Raw genomic sequence first — 13,875 nt, forward strand, 5'->3', positions numbered from 1 at the left:
GTTTACCAAGATGAGGGGGCTTTGCCCCCCACGGGACTCTGGAGACTGCATCTGCTATGCTCACACATCTATCCCTGGGACAGAAGGACACAGGCCAGGTAGCCTAAGACTGGTCCTGAGACCCGTGAGGGAAAGGAAGAGGGCTTACTGCTTCTCAGAGCCTTCTTGGAGCCAGACTGTCCTGCCCCACAGGGCAAGCAGAAGTGTACAGAACCCTGGTGTCAGCAGAGGTAACAGGTGGGAGGGGCCAGAAGGAGGCCAGGAAGTGCCAGAGATGGGAAGTTGTGCCCTGAGGTATGGAGCGCTGCCCTGGATCACCAAGAGCAGGTACCAAGCTGGAATCGGGCTGAGGAGCCACTCAGAAGCTGTCTCCGCCCCACTTGCTCCAGAGCCCCCCCCCCCCCCCCCGCCCCGTTCCACCCTGGGGAGCTCCCCAAAAGGTCCATTTCGGGGGCAGCACATGAGACTGGGAAAGGACATTCAGAGCAGGGGGAAAGGCCAAGGGCTTTAGTCTTAGAGACTCGGTGCGGTCTGGAGCTGACTACCTGCGCCACCATCAACACCTCGGTCGTGGCGCCATTTCACAGCCCAGAAAGCTGCGCCAGGCCGGCTTTCTGCATCAGAGTGCCATGAAGCCCTCTCAGGGACTCTGTCCGGTTTAGCTTTATCCCCGGGCCCTGGGCGGGTCTCTCTACCAGGGGTTATTCATTTCGTGGGTGGGGCCCTGGTTGAGGCAGGTGGAGGATTCGGTTGAAGGGGGCACGGGGCAGGGGTGAAGGGAGAACGAGACACCGAGGAGGAAGTCTGGGGAGGGGTGAGAAGTTCTTTGGAGAAGTCTGGAAAGAGGGTGGGAAGGTGGAGAGAGGGTGGGAAGGTGGAGAGAGGGTGGGAAGGGGGCGAGCAAAGGACCGGCGAGGGGAGGCCCCCCCAGGCTCTGGCCTGGCTGGCCGGCCGCCAGCATCAACCCCCACCTCCTCCACCGCCGCCCCCCATCCCTCGGGGAACCCGGGCCAAGCCGCCAGGCCCCGCCCCGCGGCTTCGGTCCTGCCCTCCCCGGGATTTAGTCCCGGCAGCTTGGGCGGCTCCCCAGCCGCTGCTTCCGCCTCCGCCAGGTGAGGGTCGGGAGAGGCAGGGGCTCTCGGGGCCGGGCTGGCGGGGCGGCCTTCGTTTGGGGGCGCGTCTGGCGGTGCGAGCCTCCCCTCCCCGGTCCTTCTCCTCCGCGGCCACGTCTCCTCCTGTCCCCCATCTCGCGCTGTCCGTCCCCTTCTCACCTTGCCACTGGGCCGGATGTCTTAGCTATCCTGGCTTTCTCCTCCCGCCGCCCCTGCTCTGGCCCGCGATTCCTCGCCACCTCCGAGCGTCCCTCGGGACCCAGCCTGGGGCCCTCCGCTTCCTCCGGGCTTAACTAAGTTAGGGGTGTGAGGGGGGCAGGTGTGTGTGAGGGAGAGTGTGTGCGCAGACAGCCGGCGCCGAGAGCCTTATTGAATAAAGACTGGTGGAGTTGCCTGGGACTCACGTGTGCCGGCCCGGCCCTGTCTTGGGATCTGAGCTCAGGTGGGTGGGGAAGGGACTGTGTACCTGGCAGCCTGGGTGTCTCTGAGCAGTACCTGAGGTTTACCGCCCGTCACAAATGCCCGATTTGATTTCACATGTTGCTGCCTAGGGTGTGGAAGAGGCAATGACTCTGGGCGGCTCTGGGCAGAGGGGGCAGCCTACCGGCATATCTCAGGTACATGTGGACACCAAAGCTTGATGTCTTGTGTGCTGTGTTTGTGTAGACCTGGGTGTCTCACACGTGAGGGCTGGTGAATCTTGGAGGCAGTAAACTCAACATGTCTCAAGGAGGGTGTGTGTGAGGGGTACGTGGCAGGAATCCTGGTGTCTTGCGGCAACTAGTATATGGCTCAGCTGGGAGTGGACATGTATCATGTGTCTCTGGTGTCTTTTGCATCACATTTCTAGGGGATCTATAGGTGTGACGGGTGTGTGTGTTGTACCTCTGTGTCTGAAGTGTGGTTAGTGTATCTGGGCATCTCTGGAGTGTATGTGGTGGATCAGAATGTCTCTGGTGTACCTGAGTGGGTGTGTACAAGGGTGCACCTCAAGTCTAAGAGGCAGTATATCTGAGTGGCCTAGGGGTACAGGCAGGGCTTCCCAGGTGGCACTAGTAGTAAAGAACCCACCTGCCAGTGCAGAAGACATAAGAGATGCGGGTTCCATCCCTGGGTCAGGAAGATTCCCTGGAGGAGGGCATGGCAACCCACTCGAGTATTCTTGCCTGGAGAATTCCAAGGACAGAGGAGCCTGGTGGGTTACAGTCCATAGGGTTGCAAAGAGTTGGACATGACTGAAGCAACTTAGCATACACGGGGGTACAGGCAGTGTGCCGTATCTCAGAGCGGGGCCACACACCTGAAGTCTGCTAGGTGCTAAAATCTTAGGTGTGAGGAGAACGTTCTTCCTGGGTGGGGTTTGTGTGTATGAGGGGCAGGATTCCTGGCTGACCCTGAGATCCCTCCCTCTGTACCTGAGTGTTTCTGAGGGTTTGAGGGTGGAGCTGGCGAGCATGTCTCTGGTGCCTGAGTGTCTCAGGTGACTACCCTGGACCATGTGACTGGAGGACGGGGCCTCACAGGGGTCCCTCCTCCAGACATGCTCCCCGAGGCGGGTTCCCTGTGGCTGCTGCGGCTGCTCCGAGACCTCCAGCTGGCCCAGTTTTACCGGCCCATCCTGGAGGAGCTTAACGTGACTCGGCCGGAGCACTTCGACTTTGTAAGAGCTGAAGATCTGGATGGCATTGGCATGGGCCGGCCTGGTGAGAGTCCCCTGCCCCTAGGCCCTACTGTTTCCTTCCCCAGCCTGTTAGTTGCGACTCTCCTCCAACCACCACACACCCCAGCCTTCTTGCTTGTAAATCTCTTGCATCCTGCTCCCTGCCGCCCCCATTACCCCATCCCTCTGATTCTGGCCTCCCTCAGCCCAACGTAGACTGGCTGAAGCTCTGAAGAGGCACCGTTCGGGGCTCAAGTCTAAGAACTGGGTCTACAAGGTGTGTGTTTTGGGGTGGGGGCAAGAGGCTTTTCAGGGCCAGCTCAGGCCTGGGCAGGGGGCAGGCTGAGTGGCAGAGAAGAGTGTAAACAGAGTTCCACACACCTGATTTCCCATCCTTGTTTCAGATCCTTGGGGGCTTTGCCTCTGGGCAGAAGGAGACCACCCCACCCTCAGATAGCCTTCCATCCCTCCCTGAGCCAGATGGGAGACTCAAGTGTCTGATCCCCGACCAGGCTGTGTGCCGAGGGGAGCTTCTGGGCTCCGGCTGCTTTGGCATGGTGCACCGAGGGCTGTGGACACTACCCAGCGGCCAGACTGTGAGTGTCCAGGGAACCTACTTCATTCTGGGATCTTGGGCCAGCTGCCCCCTCTCTGAGGGCCCTCTCTGCTCTGGCCTTGGCTTAACTGTTTGCTCCTGTGCCTTACGGTGCTTCCCCCCATGCCCAGGTCCCAGTGGCTGTCAAGTCCCTCCGGGTGGGTCCCGAAGGTCCCGAGGGCACTGAGCTAGAGGACTTCCTGAGAGAAGTGTCTGTCATGATGAACTTGGAGCATCCACACGTGCTGCGTCTGCACGGCCTTGTACTAGGCCAGCCTCTGCAGATGGTGAGCAAACCCCGATGCTGGCACCTGGGACAGACCCCAGGCCGATGGGCTACAGGAGGTTGAGCGCTAGGGTCTCATGGGGACGGACCACCGCTCACACCGACGTGCTCCTGCAGGTGATGGAGCTGGCGCCCCTGGGCTCCCTGCACGCGCGTCTGACAGCCCCAGCCCCCACGCCCCCGCTGGCCCTGGCCTTGCTCTGCCTCTTCCTGCGGCAGGTGGCGGGGGCCATGGTGTACCTGGGGGCCCGTGGGCTGGTCCACCGAGACCTGGCCACGCGCAACCTGCTACTGGCTTCACCGCGCACCATCAAGGTGGCTGACTTCGGGCTGGTGCGACCGCTGGGCGGCGCCCGGGGCCGCTACATCATGGGTGGGCCCCGCCGCATCCCCTTTGCATGGTGAGAACCTGGGCGGTAGGGCAGGATCTGGGGGCAGGAGCCGAGGGTGTGGTCCTCTGAGGGAGGCGGGGACTAGAGGAGTCTTCCGGTCTGGGAGGGCAGAGAAAGGAGGACTTTGGAAGGAACGCAGGCCGGCGGGCCGCATTAAGGGGGCGTGCCCAGTGGCAGGTGGGCGCTCCGGGCACATACCCTGTGCACACATCCAGCCCCCTTCAGCTCCGCTTCCGCAGGTGTGCGCCCGAAAGCCTGCGCCACGGGGCCTTCTCATCTGCCTCGGACGTGTGGATGTATGGGGTGACGCTGTGGGAGATGTTCGCTGGGGGCGAGGAGCCCTGGGCCGGGGTCCCGCCATACCTCATCCTGCAACGGCTGGAGAAGGACCGAGCCCGCCTGCCCAGGCCTCCTCTCTGCTCCAGGGCCCTCTACACCCTGGCCTTGCGCTGCTGGGCCTACCACCCTGCTGACCGGCCCACCTTTTCCGACCTAGAGGGGCTGCTCCAAGAGGTGGGAGCTTCTGTCTCCCCGGAAACCCCCAATCTCTCTTGCCTCTGTTTTCTTTCCCAGGGTCCCATGCACAAGATGGACGTATACTGACTCCCAGTTTGGGGTCCGGGACCTGATTCTGAACAAAGCAGATTCATTCCCCACCTTTAGGGTCCTCAGAGCCCCAGGGAGACAGCTGAGGTCTAGTTTATGCTGGCTGGGGGCTGGGGAAGAGAGAGGGGAGCCCAGAGAGGCAGGATGCAGTGGGTGTTTGACAGACAGAGGAAAGGTTAAGCGTGGGAGGGGGAAGTACAGTGACCAAGGTGGCAGAGGCACTTTCGGGGTGCACCCGAAAGGAGGGACTTATAAGACATGGTAAATAACCGGTGTTAGCACTGAGAGTGCTTGGTGTGTGTAAGATACCGTACTAAGTGCTCTCCATGTATCCTGATGCATCTTCACTCATTCAGTCCTTACAACAACCCAGCTCGATCTTAGGGAGGGGGCAGTTAAGACACTGAGTTTAAGTGATTTGCCTAAGGAAGTGGAGGAATGGAGAGCTGAACCAGTCACTGACTGCAGAGCTGTGCCCTAAATCACTATATACTCTAACATTGAAGGAGTTTAGTTCTTAACTCTGAGGACATCTAGGGGCCACAGAAGGGTTGTGAGCAGGAGAGTTATAGGCCATCCTTAGATATATGTCACTCTGGTTTCCTTGGTGGTATTAGTGGTAAAGAACCCACCTGCCATGCAGGTGACTAAGAGACATGGGTTCTGTCCCTGGGCTGGGAAAATAGCCTGGAGGAGGGCATGGCAACCCACTCCAGTATTCTTGCCTGGAGAACCCTATGAACAGAGGAGCCTGGTGGGCTACAGTCCTTAGGGTCACAAAGAGTTGAATACAACTGAAGCAACTTAGCATAGCACACACTCTGGTTTGGTGCAAAAATGGATTAGAAGGATGAGGCTGAATATGGGAAGACCAGTAGACTGCAATGACTGTGAAGCAGATGTGAGATGAAAAGGTCTGGATGAAGGTGGAGGCAGTGGAGAATTCCCAGAGGTCCTTGGGAGGCAGATCTGATGGGCCTGGGTATGGAGTGAAAGTGTACAGGGTGACTCTCCCCTTGACCCCCCTAGATAGAGGCAGGGTCCCCTTTTTTACTTCCTGACCCCTGGGCTGTGTCCAGCTTGGCATGGAATCCAGGTCTGCTACCACTGGACTACAACCGAGAGACAGGGACCATCCCCCCCTGGGCCCAGGACACACCTGGTAGGGGTTTGCTTGATGGGTGCATGAAGAGTCTCTCCTCTGTTCCCATGACATTACCCTTGTGACTCATGCCACAAGCCCAGCTACCCTTTCCTCCTATCTCTACAGGCCTGGCCTCCTGAGGGACGTTGTGTGAGGGAGGTCATGGAGCCTGGTGCCCTGAGGATGGAACCTGGTGACCCCATCACTATCATCGAGGGCAGGTGAGGGTCTCATGCCTCCCACCCAGCCCCAGGAGGACTCCCAACCCTCCTGATGCTGGTCCCGGCTCAGCTTCCCCCCAGCTGCTTGAACCCCAGGCCTCTGCCTCCTCTCCCCCCCTGGGCCCCAAGCACTCTACCACAGTCCTGGCCTCCCTGCTAGAGCCACCGCTGGCCCATAGAGCCCTTTTGTGTTAGAAAAAAGCGTCCCTTCCTCCGGGCAGATGTGGCTCCATAGCGCACAGCTTGTGAGCTGAATGTGGACGGGGCCCAGCCCCCACTCTCCCCTGGGGCCCAGCCCTTTCACCCACGCCTCTTCCCACAGCCCTGACTCCACAACTTGGAAGGGCCAGAACGGTCGCACATTCAAAGTGGGCAGCTTCGCAGCCTCGGCGGTGACACTGGTAGACCTACCAGCCACCCGCCCCGTCCTCAGAGGCACCCCTGCCCGGGGAGAGCGACACCAGAGAAACGCAGATGGGTAAGGACCTGAAAGAGTGGGGGCCAGAGCTAGGCTAGGAACCAACCAAGCCCAGCAACTTTTCTGGAAGGGGAGCCTGTCTCGGAGGTGAAGATGGAGGGGAGAAGGGTGAAGTTGGAGGGAGGTGGGTAAAGATGGAGAGGAGGCTGGACGTGCCTCAGGTCTCAGCCTGCCTGGAGGCCTCAGAGAGGGGAAGCTGGAGGTGAAGGGGTGAAGCTGGAGGGCAGGCTGGAGGTGCCTCAGGTCTCAGCCTGCTTGGAGGCCCCAGAAATTCTTTGGGGGAGGGAACTGCTCTCTGGGGTGAGGGTGGAGAATGAACTGGAATACTCTCCGACAGGGACAGAGGGAAGGCAAAGCTTCAGGATGCCCCTCAGGCTCGGGGCCAGAGAAGGAATGTGGCTCTGCAGAGGACTAAAGGTGGGCATGGTGGTGGGGACAGAGCCTACAGGGTCTCCCAGGAAGTCTGGAATCACCCTCCAACAGTGCCCCTTGCTCTGATTGTATCTGTGATCTCCCCACCAATCGGGTCCTGCCCTTCCTCTGCCTGCTGACATGCTGGCTGGACTTCAGGCAGCATCTCCCCCCTGCAGCCCTGGGCCGCTCTCTGGGCCCCCTGGGTGCCTGGATATGGGCATCCATCCTGCACATCTGGGTTCTGCTCCGCCTGGACAGAGGACCACCCCGAGGACAGACAGCCAGAGAAAGAAGGCAGCTGGGCTTCCTCTCAAGTTGTGGTTTCTTTCTCAAATATGCAGGCATTTCCAAGAGTCTGGAGTCGGTTCTTTCCCTGGGTCCCCGTCCCACAGGAGGCGGGTCGAGTCCCCCTGAACTTCGACATGCCAGAACTGGGCCCCAGGGACCCCCAGGCCGGTCACCCCGTCTTCCCATGGCTGCCAGCTCTTCCCAGCCTCCCAGGGAGCGGCCTCCCTGGCCCAAAAGAGAATCTCCCCACAGTCACCCCGTAGGAGCACCTGGAGCCAGCAAAGCCACCATCCCCTCCGGAGGACCCTTGTCTGACCCCGAGCTGCAGAGGAGGGTTATGGAGGTGAGGTCTCCCTGAAGTGGCCCGGTGTCCAGAGGGGCTACAGACTGGAGGAGGGGCCTAAATGAGGCTTCATCCCCGGCAGGTAGAGCTGAGCGTGCACGGAGTCACCCACCAGGAGTGCCAGGCTGCTCTAAGAGCCACTGGGGGAGATGTGGTTTCTGCCATACGGAACCTCAAGGTAAAGTCCGACCCTTCCCCTGGTTCCTGCCCTTCCTGGCCCTGCCCTCTGGCAGTCAGCTGCCTGTCTTCCCACCCCCACAGGTAGAGCAGCTCTTCTACCTCAGCAGCTGGTCCAGAGCAGACTGCCGGCGCATCCTGGAGCGTTACCAGTGGGACCTCTCGGCTGCCAGCCGCTATGTCTTGGCCCGGCCCTGAGCTCCGTTCCTTTGGGCACAGACACCAGACAGACCAAGGGCTAGCCACATGAGACAAGGCAGAAGCAGAACAAGGTCCCAACAGGCCTGTGGTAGGTACAGGAGGAGCCCAGCATCAGGCACTGTTGTCTCCTCACCTGCCCCTTGGCCTCTGAGGCCACAAGCTCCCTTGGCCATAGGAGGATCTAGTCCACTCTGCCCAACAAGAGGGAATACTTGGAGGAGTGGAGCTGTGGCACATCATACCCACAGGAAGCTTCTGTCACTACAGAAAATGAGCACAAGGCCATTCTGGGTCACGGGAGAAGCCATCCTGAACTGCCATCAGCTACCACACTGTGCTCTGGGGGTAACCATCTTGGATGACTTGGGGAATACAGCCTCAGCTGCCTTGGCATGGTCTGGGGGCATCATGGGTGATGAAAGGGGCTCTCTTAGACTGAAGGACACATGATCTTGGCAGTGTGGATTATGAGATGGGCCAGACCCTGCCCATCACAGCTGTCTTATTTCCCTTTGTCTCTTCCCACACCCAACTCTTTCTCCTACCCTCTCCTATTACAAACATCTTCCAGTGTGCAAAAAGTTACAAAGTTTATATGAATATAACATAAAAAGATACAGCTTCCTTCCTGGGACAAAGGAAGGAACGGGTGGTTAAGGCACAGGAAGTCGCAGCAAGCACCAGCTGAGGGAGAGGAAGTTGGCACTGGGGTCCTGGCCCTAGTGGGGAGGTAGGATGCCCTCAGAGTGCCATTGTCTGAGGCTGAACAAATTGGCCAAGCGGATGTGGGGAAAGGGTGGCCAGGTCCGCCATCTTTGGTGTCTTTCCCACCCCCAGCCCTGTCAGAGAACCCCAGAGTCCTGCGTTCTAAGGCCTCGTCTGGAGCAGAGACCCTGGAAGGGGTTGGGAGGAAGTGGGTAGGGAACATTTGAAAGCCGATATGCCTGCATGCTGAGGGGCCACGGGAGATGTGGCAGGAAGTAGCAGGGGAAGGGCTCTCATACATACCCTTCTGTAGGGGCCACAGGTGAAGGAGGCCAGGGGAGCAGGGGAGGGATGGGGCACCAAGCCCCGAGCCTCACAGGCTTCCCTGTCTCTCGCCTGCAGTGTACACAGAGGAAAGGGGCTACCTCTGAGCAGGGGCCAGGGCGAGTGACCATCCTGAATTCTGGTTGAGTTGATGGTCTCCTCACCCAGAGAGGGCCTCTAACTGGTGATGGCAGAGGGCCCAGCGCCTCCTCGCTTCTCGAAGAACATGTAGTCCTGAGGGGAGGGCATGGTCAGCAGGATATCTGGCTGGGCCAGCCTGGCTCAGCTATCAAAACCCAGGTCTGGAACCCCAAACCCCTAAAGACTCTGTCTCTGAACCTCTCCTAGCAGGAGGCCAAGAAGCACTCAGAACCTCTGAGTGAGAGCAGAGGGGTAGTGGGGGGAGGAGCAAGGGCCGCCGACTCACAATGAGGAACGTGGCTCCAAGCAGCACAGCCTTCACCCTCACGTCCAGGTCCAGCGGGAACTGCAGGCCGAAGTCATCTGTGTCAGTGAGGGCTTCTCGGAGCAGGCCCCCCCACTGCTTGCTGATGCGGCCCACACTGCGGGATTCGTCTGGGGTCTTCACCTGGCAGGAGAGAGGGAGGGAGGGAGATCCCACGTAGAAGGGGTGTGCCTGATCTCTGTCTCCAGTCCCACTTCCACAGTCCCCGGTTATGAACTGTGTAGGCTGTACACATAGTGAATCCTCCCAAAGCCTTTGGGTTCCATGTGACATCTGGGGACACTGACCCACCTGAAGTTACCCTGTGAGTCCACAACAAAAATCGGGGTGGCAACTTGGATCTGTTGCTCTTGAAAGGCCACACATGACTGCTAAACATAAGTGTTGGGAGAAACAGAAGCACAATACAATCTAATCTCCTTAGCGGATGGCCAGTTGCTAGGTTTGTTTTGGTTACCAAAGTCCTTGCCACCAACGGTTGGTGCAGTTTGTGCCCTGTACAGAGTAGCCTGGCCAGACGGGCTAAAAGAAGCTGCTAAATGCCTGATTGTGCTCAGCCAACCAGGCTGCTAGATGGCCCAGAGGGGTGTCTGTCCTCTTATCTGCAAGGTAGTGAGGGCTCTGTCTAGTGCAGCATGCAAGCCTCATCCTCGTGGATACAAGTCCATCCAGTGGGAGGAGGGGGCAGCAGAAAGTGGCCTCTGAGGACCAGGGTCTTCACTGGCCTCTCTCAGCCCAGCAGCAACAGGCCCTGCCAATGTGGGTGGTAATTCACAATGACTGCCTGGACTTTATCCTCCGCTTATTCTCCTGTGGCTAGAACTGGAGTGATGTCCTGCCCATCCCCTTCCCCGAAGGTCCTACAGCCCTGGGGCACTTCCTGCAGACCAGTCCCAGGTTGGGCAGGGCCTCTCCCAGCCAGCCCTGTGGTCCCAAGAGCACAACCCCAAATGTGGACCATTCATATTACATAAAAGGAAGATTGACCTGATAAGAACCATGCAGTCTACATATTCCCATCCAGAGATCATCAAGTTATCTCTTTGCCAATGAGTTCCTATCAAAGAAGCTTTCCCCAGGTACCAAGGTGACTCAGTTTTAAAAAGTAACCTTAGGTAGAGCAAATTATCAGAAGCCTTGGAAAGCCTACCAGACTATACCTGTTGTTTCCTCCCTTATCTACACATATAATTATCTCTTAAAGTATTCAAGTGCCTTTATCTTCTAGAAAAGAAGGTGCTTCCCAGGCTTTACTCTTAAATGGTCACCACTTGGATTCTCTAGGCTCTGGGTTGGTAACCAGAATGTATGGTAAGAAGGACATCACCTGGATTTCAGACTAGGGGTGGATGGGTGGACATTTGGCAAGGCAAGCCACAGGATATTAACAAGTGAAATCAGTGCTTGCTCCAGGGCCTGAGCTCACCAACTCACACACACAGGAGCCATGTGGGCCCAGCCCAAGGTACACTCAATAATCATCCTTCACCCTAACTCCAGCCTGGCCTAAGATTATTTTTTTCTCCCTCAACACAAGGTTGCAGATCGCAATCAGCATTGGCCCTTCAGATGAAATCCTCAGCCATGTTTTATAAGATCCTGGTCCATCTTATTTCTGAGTAGAGAAAAGCCAGCAATGTGGTAGGCATCACAGCAGGTTTGGATTAATGAGCTCTTGACTATCCTGCCTCATGGATGCCTTGGTTTATGAAGGTCCCAGGAATCTCCCCTTATTCCTGATACCTCAAAGTTGGTGTCGGTGCCACAGCCGCACGTCCAGCAGGGCCCCACCACTCTCAGGAGGGTTTGGCGGTCAGCGTCCTGAATGGAGAACTTGGGGATGAAAGGATGCCAGGTCTGTAGAACATGGCCAATGGTGGTGCCCGGTGGAGCCTGGACTTCCATCTGGAGTGGGAAACAGAATCACTGCCCAGCCAGGTACCCTGGCCCCCAAACTCTGACCAGTCTAGCTCTATCATCTGTTTCCCCTCATGAGACCTTCCATCCCCTTCACTAGACCACCTGTCTTCCCTCTCACTAGGCCTCCCATCCCACCTGCTGCTGGCCAACTCCAATCAGAAGACCATCTCATCCCATGCCTCACCCAGGTTCTGCCGTCATCACTGGCCAGCCCCTTACCCGAGTTTCTCTCTGGCCCCAGCCTTCCCCACTCACCTCCTGGAGGCCACACGGACAGCAGCTGCAGCCACAGTGGAGGGGGCGGAGCAGGCGCAGCACCTCTCTGTCCCCGGGGTCCACCAGGCGGACTCGCAGGGGCCGGCGGGCACCACAGCACAGCCGGGCACAGCAGTTGCTCTCCTCCGCCGCCTGACCCAGGGGCTGTCCGGCCCCAGAGCGCAGTTCGTAGCGGTTACAGGTCTCCCAGCCCAAGAGCGCTGCCAAGGGGTGACATGCTGAGGCTCCGACACCAGCGCCTGCCCCAGAGCCCACTATTTGCCCCCGTGATGAGGCCCAACCTATTCCTCCTTCCACTCACTTTCCACCGGCTCAGCCTTCTGGTGAATCAAGATCTGATCAATCTGGAAAGACAGCAGGGGCCAGGCGGACATCAGCTGGCCTGCCTAGTCGCCTGGGTCCCCTCCCTGTCACTCCTCCCTTCCTTCCTCCCTCCCTCCCTCCCACTCACCTGCATCAGGAATTCGAGGCCGGAAGGCACCCCTGGCAATGGCAAGAAGGGGGCAGCTGGTCCTGGGGCCCCAGGGCCAGGCGAGGGGAAGAGAGCAAAGCCCGGCGCAGGGGCAGGCACGTGGGCAGGCACTGGTGCCTGCCCGGGCCCGGACACCTGGCCGGGCCCAGGCCCAGGATGCAGTGCCGGCTCCGGGTATCCAGCAGTCACAGGGTAGGGAGGTGGGGGCGAAGGGGCATACCCTTTGGGGGGCAAGTAGCCTGGGGGGGGGACAAGAGTAGGTTAGAAGGGGTCCCTGACTTCATCCCTTTACCCCTTGGCCCACAGGCCGCGAGGCTGCGGGGAAATTGTGATGAGAAGAGAATGAGAAAGATGGGGCGGGGGAGCAGGGCGGCGGCTTCTCGGGGAGGAAGGGAGGGGCCCCACACAGCCAGTCCGAGCACATTCCCGGAGGATGCGTCTGACACCGGGCTACCAAGTCCGTGGGGGGGATAACGGAGACCCTCGACCTTGCGCCCACTTACCTGCCATGGGAGAGAGGCGAGGATTCGCGGGATCTCGGTGTCCCAGAGGTTTAGTTCTAGAAGTGGAGGCAAGCTCGAAGACAGCAGACAGACACAAAGACAGACACAAAGACCGACAGGCAAACGCGGAGAGGCGGCTGCGCCCAGCGCCGGCCCAGGGTCTCTAGGGCGGCGCGTCTGACTCGGGGAGAAACCGAAAGTGTCAGCGGGCAAGGCGGGGGCGCTGGGACCCTGGATTCCCGCAGGGGCCCCAGTACCGCCCCCTCCCTTTGTTCTCCCATTCTCCGCGGAGGCGGCTGTTGGCAGACCGCAGGACAGATGGGCCTGCAGTCAGACCGACGACCCGACCTCGAAGGAGGTCTCCTGACCCCTCTGTCCCCCCTGCTCACCTGAAGCCCCTAGAATAGCCCGGGTGCCCAGCACTCGGCGGCCCGAGGAGCTAGTGGAGGCGGGCCCAGAGGTGACTCCGCCCCCGACCCGTCCAGGCCCCGCCCCTCCTGGCCAGAGTGGCGCGCCTGCGCAGAAAGAATGCTTGCTTTCCGGTGGGGCCGCGGAGCGCAGGCCACCCACTCCGTGGCTTGGCGGGCGTCCCCGCCCTTTCCGCTCGGATGCTGAAGCTCGCCTGGGAGGGCAGCCGGGTGAGACCTAGCCCTGCGACCCCCGCCAGGTCTGCGGGCGGAGAGTGACCAGTGACCCTTAGTGGGAGAGAGGGCCGCTCGCGCGGCGCTGGACCCCAGGCTCCTCCTCCTGAGGGCGGTTCGGGCCTCGCTGACGCAGCCAAGCACCCTACACTCTCACCCATTGGCTTTTCCGACTGGCTCCTGGCTCCCCTTCTGCCTCCTTGGGGCTACCTTGCCCGTCTTCTCTACCTGACGCAGCAGTGACCCACACGGACACTTTGCAATTACAATACTTCCTTCAGGCGCCCCCAGCCACGCGACAGGCCGCCAGACAGTGTCAGTAACGAGCGTGCGAGAGGCGAGGCTAAGGAGGCAGCCCGGACGCAGGCAGGCCTTCCCCAACAGGCATCACTTCCTCGGCTTGGAGTCCTGAGCCCAGGCCAGGAGGTGTGAGGGGGTCCTGCGCCTTGGGGGCCTAAAGGCTTAGTGGCAAGAAATGCCCTTTTAGATAAGAATTCGGGCCACGTGCGCAGAAGGCCTTGTGGGAGCTGGGCTTTGGCCCCCAGGGCAACAGGACCCCACTGAAAGATTTTACGAAGACGGGGGGAGGTCAGCTATTTTAGAAAACCATTTAAACTGCGTGGTGGAGAACAGAGGCACCTAAGACTGGGT

General features: G+C 59.4%; 2 protein-coding genes across 2 annotated transcripts; one reads left to right on the forward strand and one right to left on the reverse strand.

The window, feature by feature from the left end:
• The first annotated feature begins 296 nt into the window (after positions 1-296).
• On the forward strand, positions 297-8,012 carry TNK1 (tyrosine kinase non receptor 1). Its single transcript, XM_052658347.1, has 14 exons — positions 297-327; positions 1,664-1,729; positions 2,651-2,815; positions 2,979-3,049; positions 3,177-3,368; positions 3,499-3,654; positions 3,771-4,054; positions 4,285-4,558; positions 5,922-6,016; positions 6,339-6,494; positions 6,832-6,911; positions 7,250-7,539; positions 7,622-7,717; positions 7,801-8,012. The coding sequence occupies exons 1-14, from the start codon at positions 297-299 to the stop codon at positions 7,912-7,914; spliced, it is 2,070 nt and encodes a 689-aa protein (XP_052514307.1). The 3' UTR covers positions 7,915-8,012.
• Positions 8,013-8,570: 558 nt separating this feature from the next.
• On the reverse strand, positions 8,571-13,266 carry PLSCR3 (phospholipid scramblase 3). Its single transcript, XM_052658155.1, has 8 exons — positions 12,973-13,266; positions 12,584-12,760; positions 12,060-12,319; positions 11,910-11,952; positions 11,588-11,808; positions 11,156-11,317; positions 9,374-9,535; positions 8,571-9,180 (listed from the first exon to the last, which is right to left on the reverse strand). Exons 2-8 carry the CDS (start codon positions 12,588-12,590, stop codon positions 9,124-9,126), a joined length of 912 nt encoding a protein of 303 aa, XP_052514115.1. The 5' UTR covers positions 12,591-12,760; positions 12,973-13,266; the 3' UTR covers positions 8,571-9,123.
• Positions 13,267-13,875: the final 609 nt, after the last annotated feature.

Source organism: Budorcas taxicolor, chromosome 19 (assembly GCF_023091745.1).
Source record: "Budorcas taxicolor isolate Tak-1 chromosome 19, Takin1.1, whole genome shotgun sequence".
NCBI classification, from domain to species: Eukaryota; Metazoa; Chordata; class Mammalia; order Artiodactyla; family Bovidae; genus Budorcas; species Budorcas taxicolor.